This window comes from Leptinotarsa decemlineata, unplaced genomic scaffold (assembly GCF_025532065.1).
Source record: "Leptinotarsa decemlineata unplaced genomic scaffold, Ldec_3_MD MMD2_tig00000035_RagTag_RagTag, whole genome shotgun sequence".
In the NCBI taxonomy this organism is placed as follows: Eukaryota; Metazoa; Arthropoda; class Insecta; order Coleoptera; family Chrysomelidae; genus Leptinotarsa; species Leptinotarsa decemlineata.
In genome coordinates this window covers 12,052,486-12,069,573 of record NW_027412540.1, presented here as the reverse complement: position 1 = coordinate 12,069,573, position 17,088 = coordinate 12,052,486, and the positions used below count along the sequence as shown (strand labels likewise).

The following is a 17,088-nucleotide window of genomic DNA, read 5'->3' as shown; positions in this document are numbered from 1 at the left end:
AAATGTTTGTATGGCAATACTGATATTTATTTGGCCCTCTTGGAGCTACGTAATACTCCATTACATAATAAAATTGGAAGTTCTTCTCAACTTCTCAATAGTAGGATAATGCGAGGAGCTCTACCTGTCCTCGGAAATAAATTAAATCCAAAAATTCAAAATGAAGAAAAAGTAAAGAATCACTTCACACATAAAAATGATTTTACAAAGTCTTATAACGAGAAAAAAATCTAGAATTCTTCCAAAGCTTAATATAAATCAGTATTGTCATGAAAATTTACAACGACAGGTCTTATCTAGTAAAAATCTCGAACACAAATACAATCGAGAGGAGAAATAGAATTTACTCAAGAGCTGCAAAGAAAAAATTGATCGGAAATCAGATTCCCTTTGGGAGTGCAGGTTCGTATCTTTCCGACTGCGCCATATTATGATAGGGACACCTTAATCAAAACCACACTTGGCATAAACTGGTTTATTGTGCTCTTTCCGATATTGCAATGAGGTGCGCTTGCGCATTACTCATGACATGGACTTCCATTGTCTAATATGATATAAATTGATTTGAAATCCCTGAAAGAATCTGTAAAAAATTAAAAAAGATCATCTGAAAAATAACAACTATTTTAAGCAAAGAAAACTGAATATACCGCACTCACAGGGTATCTAGTACATGCGAATCTTGAAATCGCAGTGCGCGTTTGGTGTCTTGGTTTTCTTGAGCCTGCAACGGATAGTGTTCTCAGATCTCAAACAGTTTCTGATGTTATACTTGGACCCAATCCTTCTTATCCTTTCCGATAATCCTCTGATGTAGGGAAATACAAGTACTGAATGTGGCGGATTCTATTTCTTGTGGAGCTCTTGCTGTCTTCTAGCTGAATCCTGTTTCACCATCATTTTGGAAGAGCAAGAGCTCCACAAGGAAGAGAAGCCGCCACAACCAGTACTTGTACTTCCCTACATCAGAGGATTGTCGGAAACAAAAGAAGGATTGGGTCCAAGTATAACATCAGAACCTGTTTCAGATCTGGAAACACTATCCGAAGCAGCCTCACGAAAACCAGACAACTAAACGCGGACTGCGATTCCAAGAATTGCATTTTCTGGATACCCTGCGAGTGCGAAGAATCACACATTGGTGAAAGTAAGAGGCCATTGATAGTTCGCATTGCCGAGCACAAGAAATACACACAGCGAGGAGAAACATCAACATAGCATCAAGTAGGCTCAAGCTGAAATCATCCACAAGGAGGAACACTTGGGAGAAAATTCAAAGAAGCCTCATATATGTTGTCCAATAACGCATTTAGCCAAGCTAGTATAGAGATACAGAACATATGCAAACCTCTAACCAAGCGGAACATGACCAACTGCCGCCATACGGTCAGCTTCCGCTGAAAACGATGAAGCGGAGAGAGGAAAGAGGGGATATAGGTGACCTATAAATAGTCAGATCTCGGAGGAATAAGTCCAATGCAACGGCCATGTCCAGTTATCATCCGAAGATGATTGTGGTTACTACATGTTCATTATCTCGATTTCATTCAGGCTGGAGCCTAGCTCCCCTATCCTTCAGACTGGCTTTTGTCAGAGAGACAAATGGGTCATAACTGATTTGTGATGGCGGGATGAATGTTCTCAGACATCAGTACCGCCCTTCGCGGTGTACCCCTACCTGCCTGGGGTGAGATAGACATGAGGGCCTCATTCGACAGAGTGTCGGGGACTTCTATATCGGGAGGGGTCGTCTACGGCGTGATCTATAGCTTCACTGACTAACGGTGTGGATACTAGCAATCGAAACGTCGTGAAGTAACATGGTTTGGAATCTTTTAATTTTTAACTTTCATTTCTTGTTGATGATTTTTTAATTTTTGATCTCGTGTTAATAGTTAAATTCTTCGATTTTTTGTTGTCGCTTGTAGTTGTTGCAGTTTTTTTGCTTAATATAATTGTTATTTTTCAGAAAATCTCTTTCAATTTCAATTTTTTACAGATGCTTTCAGGGATTTCGAATCAATTTATATCATATTAGATAATGGAAGTCCGAACTACTGAAATGCATCACAAAACATTGTCAACCACCGTCAAATAAAACTTCTTTTTTTATTCAAATGTATATCGCCTTGTTAGATCGCTCTGTACTGCACTGTCTGCGAAACTTTACTATATCGATGTGCTCCTAGGTAGCGGTAGAAATTTCGCCGAAATTCCATTGACGTCGATGATAACATTATTCCCGAAGCAACGCCACTTCTAGAATGGCCGCGAGCGCGCGACGAGTTGAGCACGTCACAATTGATTTCTTGAGGGCATAATTTACAACACTACCTTCTTCCATGATGTTGTTCGCCCTGAACAACAATCCAAGAGGGAACATCTCGACCCACAGTCTCTCTGTGTAGACAACTTTAGACTTGCTTCCGGGTGACAATCGGATTCTATACACCAGATCGTTTATATTTTTGGTTATCAACTAAGGTTCTTGCCATGGTCTCTGCAATTTGGTACACAAACCTTCCGAAGTTGGGGTTGGTAGAGCCACACTTCATCGTCCTCCTTAAAGCTCACCGGCAGCGACTTTCTGTCAAATATTACCTCCATCATGTCACTGGAAAGCTGTGAGTTGAATCTGACGAATTTGTGTACAATTTCTAATTTCCCCTTCAGGTCATTCACATAGTATTCACATACTTTGAGACTGTACACATCACAGCTATCGAAAGCTTCAGTTTGCAACCAGTTAATAACATGGATGGTATGTAACCTGTCGTATCATGTTGGGAACTCCTGTAAGCCAACAGAAAGAGAGGAATAAATGTATTCCAGTCTCGTTGGTTTTTGTAAAAAAACATCGAGAGGTAGTTATTTATGGTATGATTATACCCCTCGATCATTCCATAGGACTGTATGTGTGTCTTTTCTATTCCCAACAAAATCATCATTTCCTTCCTTACATCCGATTCTAAGTTGCGACCCTGATCCGAGTGTAACTTCTGGGATACTCCATGCCTGGCAATTAGGTGCTGCAACAGGGCTTATGCCACCGTTTCAGCTCCTTGCTTGGGTAAGGCTACTCTTTCAGGCTATTTGGAGAAATAATTCATCACAATCATAAGGTACTCGTTACCGGATGTAGTCTTAGGAAATGGTACCAGAATGACAATTGCGATTCTCCAGAAAAAGCACCCACTGAGGTACTGCTTCAGTCTTTCTTGGTTTATAGAGAAAGTTTTCTCTATAAACACATTACTTCAGGTTTGTATTAATGGCACCACGAGCGTCGTCGTGAAAGCTGATCAATGGCCTTCCTCAGGGGTCAATACTTGCCTCATTGATGTTTTAACATCTACACAGCAGACCTACCTGAAACAAAATCAAAAAAGGTTGCCTGTGCCGTCGACTTGGCCATTACATTTCGAGATATAACCAAGACAGTAGGAGAGAGGGCCTTAAACGAAGATTTAATAACGTATTCAAAAGATACATAACTGTGAGATTCTCACAGCCATAGCTTTTTTGGGCGTCTTCGGACGTGATTTAATAGCACTTGCCGACCACTTCAAACGATGGCGACTCTTGTACCAACATCAGCAACACTGAAGTCTGCCTCTATAACTCATCTAACTAATCTTATCTATCTAATGCGAACGACACTCTCAATATTACTTTTAATGGCAGGGTCATCAAACATAACAATATCTCTTTGGTAGTAACACTCGATTGGACACTAACTTTCAGAGACCACCTTACGAATATAGCCGCCAAAATGAGAACACGAAATAATATAGTAACTAAACTCGCCGGAACGTCATGGGGTGCTGCTGCGACCACACGGCGAACCTTCGCGTTGGCTTTGGTATATTCTACAGCAGAATACTGTGCACCGGTATGCCTAAATAGCTCTCACACTAATGAAGTCGACGTTCAGTTAAACCAAACGATGAGAATAATAACTGAAACCATGAAATCAACTCCAAATCCATTTGGAAAAACGTTCTCGGGAAGTTTATTCTACATAAACGCCGTTATCCAAATGAAAGAGTTCTCAAACAGTAAAGCTCGAGGTGTACTGAGTTGAACCTCAAAGCGATGAGCAGCCACAGTCCGTTGCGTATTTCTGATATGTATTTCTCTTGGTGGAATCAAATGAGCCAAGTCACTTGAACACTTCCCGTGGAAGTATCTATAAAAGAGAGACAAATTTCCAACCTTTCTTCGATTTTCCAGACTATCAAGGTTGGAAGTGATGTTCGCGTCTCCAATCAGGCGGATAGCTCTTTTCTGGATGGAATCCAGCAGCTTCAGGGTATGTTTGGGGGAGGAGCTTCATTCATGAGAACAATACTGCAAAGAAGGTCTGATCTGATCTTTATAAAGCATCAAAAGTTGCTGAGGTATGTAAAGTTTTATGGTTCAGAATAGTGTTGCAAACTTTTGAAAAGCAGCCTTTGCAATTCCAGCGACATGATTGTGCCAAAACATATTAATTGGTGACAATTTTAACCACCACCAAACTTATCGAAGCAGAAAGAGGAATTGTCTGACCTGACATTATTGTATCCGGTTCGGAGACATTTATCTTTTTCGAGAAAACCGATGCCGGGGTTTTTGTGGCATTGAATTGAACCTGGTTACTTTCATCCCAATTCGAAATTACTTCTAGTCTAGATCCTCATCAGGATATTCACTGCTGCCGGTGAAGATGTGCATCCACAGCCGATGTCTTGGAATCCAAATATAAAGATGAGACAAGTGTGCTGACATCAGCAAAGCAATATATTGAATTTTTCATAACTTTGGATGTATTTCATAAAGCTCTTGTTGCTGGTCAGTGAAAAAAACATTACTGAGCACTTATACCGCCATGAGTGAATGCAGAACAGTCGTGTTATGAGTTATTTACGATCATTCTATACACACAGGATGGTAGTAATAAAGATAATGATTTAATAATTATTTTCAGTAATGGAAACATCCGTTAGTACTACCACACGTTCTTTGAGTTTATGGAAAAAAACTAGTTTGAAAACCTACCAAAACAAAAAAAAAATTGTATCAATATAGCACAACCAATGTTTTCAAAAGAAATGATGAATACTCTAGCTCCTGCTCCTGACTTAATTTTTTTACTCAGGTTGTAAATTGAAAAATGTTAAATTAGACAAAATGAAATAGTTTTGAATTCACATCACGAACTGTACTTAGTTAATGTAAACACCACAAACACTGGAACCAAATTCTCGAGCATTAGGATGCTGAGCATTCAAAACCAAGAAGGCGAACTAAATAGTCTATGTGTTTTGATAGTTCAACATATTTTCACTGTCTGTTGTTGAAATATATTCCGCTAACTTTCGAGTTTTTCTGTTTCATTATTTGTTGTTTTTGTGTATTGCTTTGAACACTTTCTCAGAAACTAGTGTAAACAATCGAAATAATATCTCAACTTTATACATGGACAGTGTATGAAAACACAAAATTGAAAATAACACTCAAAATACAAAATTGAAAATAACAGTTCTCTTGAGAATACACATTTTTTTAACTCGGCTCAACTAACTGTATCCATGAATTCATACTATTTTCCTTGCCTTATCAGTTCCTCATGTATAATAAATGAGCTATTCTGACAAAAAACATCCCGAACCGAACTCACTGCTTTCACCTTGAGGGTTCAAATTATCATGTGAGGCGAGAAGAATAGAAATTGGGCAAATTTTCTGTACACAGGCATGATATATTACGTTATCATTATCATAATTCTATTCAGTACGTGACAAGAATGGTATTTCTCATAGGATATGTATCTCATACTCGTATGATTGAAAAATGTTAGAAATGCTTAGAATAATATTCTATTGAATAGAATAGCTTTCAGTATTCCAATGAGAGAAAACGAATTATTTCATTTTTGACTAGCGAACGGACCCGGCTTCCCCCGGATAGCAGACATACATTGCGTTCCAACGCAACCCCTGTAAGTCAGGGGTAATCGAAAATTTCGATGAACACGTCAATTTTAATTTCTAGGGGAACTAATTCTGCAACTACCCCACTATTTTTTTCAATGGCATGGGGGTCGAATTATACATCATTTCAGAAGGTATTTTGTCCCTCTATTACTTCTGTGATTTTTTTGAAATTGGTTCATTCGTTTGTGAGAAATTGAATGTTGAACGTTCTATGTAAGAAAAAAGAGAAAATTCGCTGTCGCTCATTTTATTGAAGAAATCAACAAAAGTAATATCAATTGCAACACAATCAACGGATAGAGTGTTCGAAATGACCTCCATCTAGTTCCATACAATAGTAGAGTCTACTTTCGAAAGCGTTTCTTACATTATTGAAAATGTCCGGAGTCAGAAATCGGCATTCCCGAAAAATTATCTGTCGCAGGTCTTCTAGATTTGTAGAATTCATTTAATTAATAGTATATATTTTAAAATGGACGACACTTAGTTTTTTCTGCACTGGTACTTTTTGTTGAATCTAGTTGTCGCAGAACAAAAAGTAGATAGTTGGCCACTGTCACTTCTTCACGAATTATTATTCGGTCATTCTTGTTCACTGTATTCCAACATGGTTTATTCTACTGAGAAAAGAATAGAAATTATTGAAACCTATTATCGAAATAATAAATGTGCTAAAGGTGCTGCAAGAATTTACAATACGGATCATCCAGACCACAACCTGAGCCATTAATGCGTTGAACAGAAGACCTGCGACAGATAATTGTTCGGGAATGTCGATTTGTGACTCCGGACTTCTTCCATAATGTAAGGAACGCTTTCGAAAGACACAGTCATGGATTGTGTTATTAATTTTCATGAACTAACAGATTAGAGTACTAAGATATATAGACTGGATATTTTGTCCTCCAAGAAGTTCTTGGAATAGTCCAGAACATTCCAAAGTATTCGAAAGCATTTCACAACATTTCAGAACATCCCGGAACATTCTGGAATGAGGTGGAATGTTCGGAAATAGTCTTGAATATTCGTGAAACCAGAACATCCCAGATAATTGTGGAACGATCAAAAAAGTTATAAAAAATGAGAATTGAAACTTTCTACCACTTTTATTTGTAACTAACGTTACTGCAGTTTAAACTAAGGATGATTGATTACATTAGCCTTTAGATAACACCACTGTAGGTAATAATAGAGGTATTTAGCTCAATTGAGTACTTACCTGAATTTTGTTTACTTGTAACAATATGGATATGCTAATTTGAAAACCGATGAGTAAACTAAATCGATTTGATCATTAAACATCATCAATGATTTTCTTTTTCTGCAAATGTGGCCATTTTTCCGCCTTTAGTAGTAGTTACTCCTCTAGTTGTTTTTTCTTTTTGAAGGCGATCTATTGAAATAACTCCATGACTAACTCAAAAAATAGTCGCCATTACTTTCCCAGCCGCTGCTTTTTTCGGAGCCAGTTCCCCCTCTGCAGTCCACTGTTTGTACTGTATTTTTACTTCGGGTGTAATCGTGTATCCAAGTTTCATTTACAGTAATTATTTGGCGCTAAGACTCGGATTTATTGCGCCTAATCTGCGACAACAGAGCGTTGGAAATGTTCATTAGAGCACGTTTTTGGTACTAACTGAGCAAGCTCGGGACCCAACGCGCGGAAACCTTTGATTCAATAAATGACAAACACGTTCTTTTAACATGTGCATAATCTCTCCTGTCTCTCTCACTTTAATTTGGCGGTCGTCATTAACTTTGGCGATGTTTTTGTCGGTAGTTGTAGTTGTTGGTCGTCCCGAAAGCTCTCACGTTTAAATTCAGTTACCCAATGTTTTACTGTGGTTAATGATGGTGCCCATACACATCAACTCACTTAAACGACTGTTACATAAAAACTGCGCGTACAAAATGGTTGAAATTTTGGTGAGTAACTGTCAACAGATGAAAACCGAAATTCAATATCTTTTATTTAAGAGTGCTGCTTTCTTCATGTTGAGGTCGCAAACTTTTTAGAGCACCCTCGTACAACCATTGTTGAGGAATTCATTCTAATTTACTTCTCAATTTTCTTCTCAAATTGTGAATAGATTCAATTCTTTCGACATACGTATGGAGTATGTCAAAAGAATTGAAGCTATTCACATTCTGAGTCAAAAGTCAGGTTTCGAAAAACAAAAAAAGATTGTTTTAAGATGAGTCGACCATTGAAGAAAGATTGTGAAAGGTTATAATCCAAAAACTCAGTAAGAAGTATTGAGTCCTTCACAAAAAATGTATTTCAAAAAACATAATAATTCATCTGTTAATAAGATTGATAAAAAATATAAAATGATGAAAGTGAGAAAAAAGAATTTCAAAAACACATTAAGTGAGCCGTGTTCTCAAAGTAAACCATATTCTGAAAAAATTAGAAACTGAATTCAAATATTGTATCAAAATGACGTTGTCATGTCATACACGAATGGTGGTTTTAAAGAAAACTCTTCAAATGGAAAATAACCTCTTTTGTGGTCTGAATCAATGGAACAGGCAGTGATTTAACGCCTGAATTCATGTCTTTAGATAAGCAACCTAGATGATCAAATAATGTAAAATATTTTCGAATCGTTTGTTATGAGGCGTTCAGCACAGAATCAAGAATATCTTTTACTCACCCCAATAATTTTACTCAACCGGAATATTCTTGCAAAACTCATGGTTGCGTAGTGAAATAAGACATCATGTTGCAAACACAATTATTGAGTTGTATTCAACTGTAACTTCATTGAAAAACAGTTGAATATAGTACAAATATTCAAACGTGCATTTCATTAGTTCAGACTTCCATTGTTTAATCCCTACTAACCCTATCCCTACTATAGTCTATTTCAAAAGAGTGTAGAGTAATAAATCATGAAGTGTCATAAAATTTGCCTGAATTTCGTTGTCGTCCATGGGCGTAGGCAAATCTTAGGATTATTAAACTTAATAATTAAAGTAAATTAAAAATTACAGACATAGATAATAATAAAAGGCCATTTTTGGGAAGTAATTTGGTCTAAAACTAAGTACCTACATGTATTTAGGTAAGTAAAATTTCTTAAAAAAAGATTAAGATTAATTTTAGTGGTTCTTGTAAACTTATTTAATATGCAATTTGGGTTCATATACTTGAGCATGATTTCTCAAAAAAGGGTTAACACTTAGTTCCGAGGTGCCATGTCATTATAATAATCCCTTTTTGACCCTGCCCACCAATCATGCAATACCTATTAAACCCAGGTAATTAAGAAAAAGGGTTTAAATATATTGTAATGGTGTCTTAAACATTCGAGTTATAATAGTAATTGTTACTACACCAATTAAACGTACAGTGATATTGTGATATAGAAATAGTGAAAAAGTTATAAAATGGGGACATTTACTCCAAAGAAAAGAAGTGTAAAAAATTCTCCGCTATCTGTTTGCGAAAAAGTTATAATTTTAAATGTATATGATTGCATAAAACACGATCACCCTAGTTTGTCTGTGCAAGAAAGTGTTGAGCGATGTGCCCGAATGACTGGAATTGGACAGTCCACGATTTTTAAATTATTGCGAGAAAGAAAGATATCAGGCCAGGTAAGTCCATGCAAGAGAAAATCAGGAAGACCAATAAAAATCTTAGATGAAGACACCAAATGTGACATTCGAAGAAAAGTTCATTCGTTTTATTTTAAAAAGGAAATACCCACTCTTGAAAAAATATTTATCGAGATAAGCCAAGATAACGATATTCCTTTGATATCTAGAAAACTTTTATGGAAAACTTTAAAAAGTATGAATTTTGCCTGGGAAAAGCACAATCGAAAGGCACTATTACTGGAAAGTGATGAAATTGTTTGCTGGAGACGAAAATATTTGACAACTATAAAGCAGTACCGCAGAGAGCAAAAGAAAATTTTTTATCTTGATGAGACGTAAATAAACGAAGGTTATATAGTCAAAAAAATGTGGCAAGATAAAAATATAACAAGTTCTCGCCAAGCTTTCATAGAAGGCCTTTCGACGGGTATTAAAGTGCCTTCGGGAAAAGGGAAGAGGCTTATAATTGCTCACATTGGAAGCGAAGACGGATTTTTAAAAGAAGGTTTGTTAAGCTTTGAGTCGTGCCGGACGGGAGATTATCATGAGGACATGAATTCGGATGTCTTCGAAGACTACTTCGGGGAAATGTTAAAATTTCTTTCAGCTGATTCGGTCGTGGTTATGGATAATGCAAGCTACCATTCAAGGCGCTTAGAGAAGGTACCAACTTCAGCTTGGAGAAAGCAAGAAATTATTAACTGGCTGTCAAATAAAGGTATTCAGTTTGAGACGAATTCAGTAAAGAAGGAACTACTAGCCATAGTAAAACAACATAAATCTCGCTTCATGAAATATGCCGTAGAAGATGTAGCAGAAAACTATAAAGTAACTGTGCTGCGCCTACCGCCATATCATTGCGAATTAAATCCTATAGAACTTATATGGGCACAAGTTAAAGGATATGTTGCAAGGCACAATACCACATTTAAAATGAAAGATGTCAAGGTATTGTTTGATCAAGCCATTATGGAAATCACATCAGAAAACTGGCAAAAAGCAATCCAGCATGTTTTAAAAGAGGAAGATAAAATGTGGGAACTGGACAACTTGGTCGATCAGGTGGTTGACCCTATAATTATAACACCAGGGGATGATGACAGTTCTTCGGATGAAGACTATACTGATGTAGAATAATTTAATTGAATTGTAAATATACTGTAGCGGGATAAGCAATCTGGACAGAGACCAGTGTATCAGTGACAGTGACACTTTTGCTTAGGTTAGGGTTTAGAATTAAGGGTAGTCTGAATAATTATTTTCTCGGAAGGTTCTCGAAAATTGTACCTAGTAATCTCTAGAACATTCAATTAGGGTATAAATAGAGTGTTGTTAAACGTTAAGGGAAGTTCACAGTTTTAGTATTGTTCAAGTGTCAAATTGTAATAACGTATCCAGTAAAGTTCTTGTCGTTTTTGTGAATAAATTGATTTAAAGTCCCCACAAGTGTTTCAATACGTAAAGTTCGTTCGTGTGTGTTTGTGAGTATTTCCCGATTTCGGTTCGTATATATTTTATTGTTACATTTTATATTTTTTTAATAACACTGTTCTGCTGTATCAAATTTTTATTTCCTTTAATATAATTTTTATGAATGCATATTCTTTTGGCAATTATCCCACTAGCACGCCTCTGGCTCAGTATTTATCCGTCGATAACAATGGACAAATCCCTTAAAACAGGGTGATACCTACCTGCTCTTTATGAAACGACATAATTTTGCAATGCGGACTAGGGAAGTGACAGAATTTATTGACGGATCACCCTGTAGCGCTTTTGAATACTTAATGAGATTTTATTACTCTACACTCTTTTGAAATAGACTATAATATTATAAATGCGAAAGTAAGTTTGTTTGTTACGGTTTTATGCGAAAACTACTCAACCGATCATCTATCTATCTACTTTAACGTCATCTAGCATTCCAGTAATGAAGTTCCAACCCTCAATACCGGAATAACGTCGCACTGTATTATTCATAGTCCCGACAATATCCATTCCAATCCAATTGACTAGAGTTTCAGCTGTTTGGAATTTTTCTATATTCATTGTTAATTTCTTCTGTCATTTTTATTTTTAGGTTAGGTGTCATTTTTGTGGGTAGATGCCACTTGATTATTTCTTACTCACTGATTTCAAGTCTTACTATGTTTCTCTCTAAAAATGCCTGGGAAGCGAAAATCTGATCTATCCAAAAATTCATCGCGAGCCCGTGCAGCACAAGTTGTACTGACACTTTTTTAATGGCATAAATGCGAGCGAAGCCGCGGTAAAAGCTGGTATGATATGAATTGAATCTATAGAAAATTATAAGAAAAAACTGAAATTACCAATGGAATAAAATACAGGCAACAATCAATGATTGAACTATTAACACGAGATAAAAATTACAAAAGTATTAAGAAGAAATTAAAAATAAAAAAATTAATAGATTCCAAGCCAAGTTACTTAACGACGTTTCGATTGTTAGTATCCACAATCGTCTTCGGGTGATGACTGTATTAAAAAATCATTAACAAGAAATGAAAACAAAAAAATTAAAAGATTCCAAGCCAAGCTACTTCATGACGTTTCGATGTTAGTATCCGGTCGATAGCCAAGCGGTTCGGCATGGGTGCTTTGTTCACTCACTCGAATTGACTGCCGTGTTGGTCGGTGGTTCAAGCCCTAGTCTGAACGATCGATCTTCACTTGCTATCGTCCAACCCGTGTTAGGAATCACACGTTAAAAGGTAAGACCTCGTTAATCCATAGCTCGCACAAGTTTCGACTTCTGAGGGTTGTCGTTCGTAGGGGTGCGACAGCTGGTTAACGGAAAAACAGATTTTTTTTTTAAACAGATTGTGGCACCACGAAACATTGTCAACCACCTTCAAACAAATATTCACACACTGATAAAACCTCCAAATGAAATACAGAGAAAAATTTATGTTTATATAACATTGCAGAATGTTTTTGTTACAGAGCCAAGCCATGCGAGTTGTGCGAACCATAGGTCAAGCATTTGAAGTGTGCCATAAACTTTCGATAAATGCTCCCGAAAATGAACATCTGGATCAAGATGAACAAGATACGCTTACGCAAGACTTACTTAGCGACCGTTTAAGTGATATTAATAGTGATAAGCCCAAGAGAGGTGAGTTAATTCCTAATTACATACTGATGATTTATAAATAATTCAAATCATGATGGTATATCATATATACATTTTTTCTCTTTGAAATATTTGGTGAAACAGTCAACATTAACACATAAGTATAACTCATGTCCGATCAGTTTCAAACATTGATAATCTTAATTTCTTCTGACGAATTACCATCGATAGAAAAATCGTGTTTCAGAGAAGAAAATTTCGAGTCAGTCATCTATGATAATATTATTCATCATTCCAGAAATGACCAAATATCTTGTCCTTTTTTTAACGACTTGAAAATTATATATTTATGAGTGTCATTTGAGAAACGTTTGTTTAGTCACACTTGTAATAAGACTCAAAATACCATAAATATTCTTTGAGAGCTTTTTTTGTGGAGAACTCAATATTTCTTACTGCTTTTCAATGTACATAACCTTACAAATCTGGGAAATGAACGAAGTTAAATTAACTGAAGAGTCCTATTAGTCAATGTATTCACGAGTACGACAGATGAGTACTGACTAATTGAACTCTATAGTGGTAACGTTTCGGGGTGAACCTTTCAATTTCCCCTATATTGAATTTCAGCAGATCCTCAATTGATTCAGTTTTGTTTATTGGTTAGATTGTGGAGGTTATATACCCAAAAATACAGTAGAAATATCATGAATACATCCTATATCCCATTCATTTTTTCAGCTGAAGAAACTGTGTACTTTTCTTTCGACGAAAATTCTGTATATCTCTACTGAAACGAAAATGTTTGATTCATTACAGACAGAAAATAAAGAAAACGTAGTGGTTAGTTGAATTCCATTAGTTCTGACTTCTATTGTCTAATCCATTGTTAGTATCGGGTGACGGCTTGACTATTTCTTCGAGAGATGACTATTTATAGGTAATTGGGGGGATTTCACCTATCCGCTTTTTCCGCATCAACGGTTCAGCCGTTTGGAGAAAGTTGATCGTTTTCCAGTTGATTACGGGTTTCTATATTTTGCGTATCCCTGCGCAAGATTTGCTGAATGCATCGTTGGAAAACATATATCCAGCTTCTTTAACTTTCCTCTTGAACCAGTGTTCGTCCCTGTGGATAGTCTCAGCTTGGGACTACTTGACCACTATTTTCTTCCTAATTTGATTGTTATTTTCAGCTATTCATTTCAATTTTCAGAGATTTCAAGTCATATTAAACAATGGGATGAAATTCCCAATGAAACATTTTCATTCACTTTCAAACAAAAGCAAGTTAGGTATCAACTCAATTGAAATTATTTCGAGCCATTTGAAGACGTTTTTTTAGTTTTTATTTGTTTATGAGTGTCATCCAAGAGACGTTTGTTTTGGGATGTTATATGTACCTTTTTGTATTACTCAAATATTTCCTAATAGTATAGATACTTGATGAAAATCCATATTAAAACTCATTAATACAGTTTATTGTATGATTTTCACTATAAAGGGTTTTACAAAAACCGTCACCGTGTTTCGATATTCAAATGAACTTTTATGTTTGTTATTCTTAATGTGCATGACTAAGTTATTGGTTTAAAAAGCAACATATACACTTTTGTTGTGGAGAAAATTTGAAATATTCATGGTGGGTTGGCCTGAGTAGGCTAAGATTCTATAAATTTTATCCTCAGCTTGGCTGTAACTTTTTTGATAATAGAGAATGTATTAGACTGCTATTATAATAATTGTTGACGGCTATTTGTTTTATTATATTCAGTTCTTTATTGAAATTCGCATTTGACAAGGGAACATTTATCATTCTGTGGTTCATACTGTTGAATGCTGTTACTTTGGAATGATAAGAGTGGGTAGACGAATTATGAACGATAATATCTGTATGTCCTGCTTTACGTACTTTTGTATCTCCATGGTGAATGTAATGGAAGGGTGGGGAGAATTCATGAAATTCAAGAAGTTAGTCAATTGTCTGATCGTTCCTGTGAAGCATACCAGGATATCATCTACATGTTTATACCAATACACGAAACTTCCTACCAGTGGGTTACTGTCCATGAAAATTTCTGTCAGAATGGGACTAAGTGGGTTTTCCATTATGAAACCTTTGCAGGATTAGTAAACAATTTCATTGAATTGGAAGTGATTCTGTGACAAACAAACGGTAAGCAAGTCTAATATTTCCTGTTTCATTATAGGATTGATAGACCTTTCGTCCAATGGATTCTCTACAAGTGTCATCGTTTCATTCGGAGGAATACTGGGGAACAGATTCTTTACATCGCATTTTTCCGGAGTGTGATATCTTGAATTCTAATGATCAAATAGTATGATTTGAAATTGGTGTGGTTTTGAATAACTGCGATGAGTTTTAAAAATATTTTATTTGAAAGAGCTGTTTAATTGGGCTTTTATTTTACAAGGTACATTCTATCTTTGAATTATGGAACTTAGTCATCCCCTATTGTTGTTCTTGTATCGATCAGCTGTGCCCTATTCTGTACAACATGTTTTATCAATCCTTTTTGTTGTAACTTGATAAGAGTCCTCCTTACGAGTGAGCCATGAATCTTCGAACGTTCAGAGACTACAGATGGGGTGATCAACTTATAGGATGATACTTCTTTGTAGAGTTTTTCATAAGAATCTTTATTGAAAAGTACTCGTTTATTCAGCTTGTTAAGTACTTTTCCTTTAAACCAATTCTTCGTTTTAGCTTTCCCACCACCAGAATTCTCCTTCTTTTTAGTTTTTGTGGATGTTCAGCATTTGACTTGGAATCTTTTTTGAGAGGCCTCAATCCGGAATTGAAACTAGTTAAATTCATAAAAGACAAATCTGCAGCAAATAACATTGTTTTCACGCGAGCTGATAAAGGCAAAATTGTAGTAGCCATGAACAAAGAAGAATGCGTTAAAAAGACTGTAGATTTTCCAAATGCTGGCATGTACGATAGTCTCAAAAACGATTCCACCTATTTATATCAGAAAGAAGCCAAGGAAACGCCAAGAAATTTTCATGAAGGAATTACTCGGGTAAAACGATCGAACTAATATATTTGTTAATATTCGATCAATCGCCTATTATTTCATTAGGTCGGATTTCCATTATCTAATTATATATATAAAAATGGATGTTTGTTGGTTAGTTGGTAAGTGATAAACCTCTACATCGCTCAACCGATCGTAATGAAACTTGACATGTATATTTATTTTTTCATAGAGAAGGTTTTAAGGCTATCAATTTTCCTGTAACTCGCCACTAAATGGCGCTGTAGAACAATTTTTTGGAAGCACTGTTCTATAACGCTACGCACGTCTAAGTTCGTTGATTCTGATTCTGTCAAAACATTGGAACAGCAGCGATACAGCAACATAGTACTAGTATGACATACATTGATTTGAAATCCCTGAAAGAATATATAAAAATCAAAAAGATCAGCTAAAAAAAGTACTTCAAATCATACAGAGGAAGCTATCCGAAGATGGGGACCGGAAAGATACAATAAATCATGGAACTACTAGGATGCAGTGTACAAAACTGCCATTTCCAACTGAAGGACGAATTCTTTACGCAAGATGAGGGACTGCCAATGGGTAATAGCCAACATATATATGGAGTGGTTTGAAACTTTGGCCATTGAAGAAGCCCACAAAAATCCCTGAGTCTGGTTTGATATATTTTGACGACACTTTCATAATATGGAACCATGGGAATACATAACTAGACACCTTCCTGGAGCACATCAACAACATAGGACCTTCCATCACTTTCACAACGGAGAAGGAAGTCCACAACGAATTGCCATTCTTCGACCTACTGGTAAAGAGGACCAATACTGAGTGGGAAACATCTAACACGGCACAGTATCTGAACGAGGAATCCAACCACCATCCATCGACTAAGAGAGGAATCATCAAGACTCTTGTAAACCGTGCTTTCGGGCTCTGTGATACAAAGGAAGGTCTCGAAAAGGAACTAGGCATCATCAAAAATGATCTTCAATGGAATGGTTACTTCAAAGTGATGGTGGAACAGACTTTGGCTAGGAGACAGCAAGAGCCTCACAAGGAAGAAAAGCCGCCAGAACCAGTACTTGTACTTTCCTACATCAGAGGATTGTCGGAAAGGTTAAGAACAATTGGGTCCAAGTATAACATCAGAACCTGCTTCAGATCTGGGAACACTACCCGTAGCAGCCTCACGAAAACCAGGCCACCGAACGCGGACTGCGATTCCAAGAATTGCATTTACCGGCTACCCTTCGACTGCGGAGAGTCCTACATTGGTGAAACTAAGAGGACATTGAAAGTTTGCATTGCCGAGCACAAAAAACATACACAGCGAGGAGAAACTAGCAAATCAGCAATAGCAGTGCATGTTTGGACTCCACAAGGA

At 36.5% G+C, this 17,088-nt stretch overlaps 1 protein-coding gene and 1 pseudogene across 2 annotated transcripts in view; one reads left to right on the top strand and one right to left on the bottom strand.

Annotated features, from left to right (window-relative positions):
- Positions 1 to 17,088, top strand: part of LOC111507868 (capon-like protein) — a 212,815-nt gene that overhangs the window by 150,163 nt on the left and 45,564 nt on the right. For both annotated transcript variants that reach the window (XM_074171896.1, XM_074171895.1), the window contains one exon: positions 12,549 to 12,720. In XM_074171896.1, the coding sequence (XP_074027997.1) occupies positions 12,549 to 12,720 (172 nt within the window). The remainder of the gene's footprint in view (positions 1 to 12,548; positions 12,721 to 17,088) is intronic.
- LOC111507869 (small ribosomal subunit protein eS25-like) lies at positions 15,141 to 15,637 on the bottom strand (annotated as a pseudogene).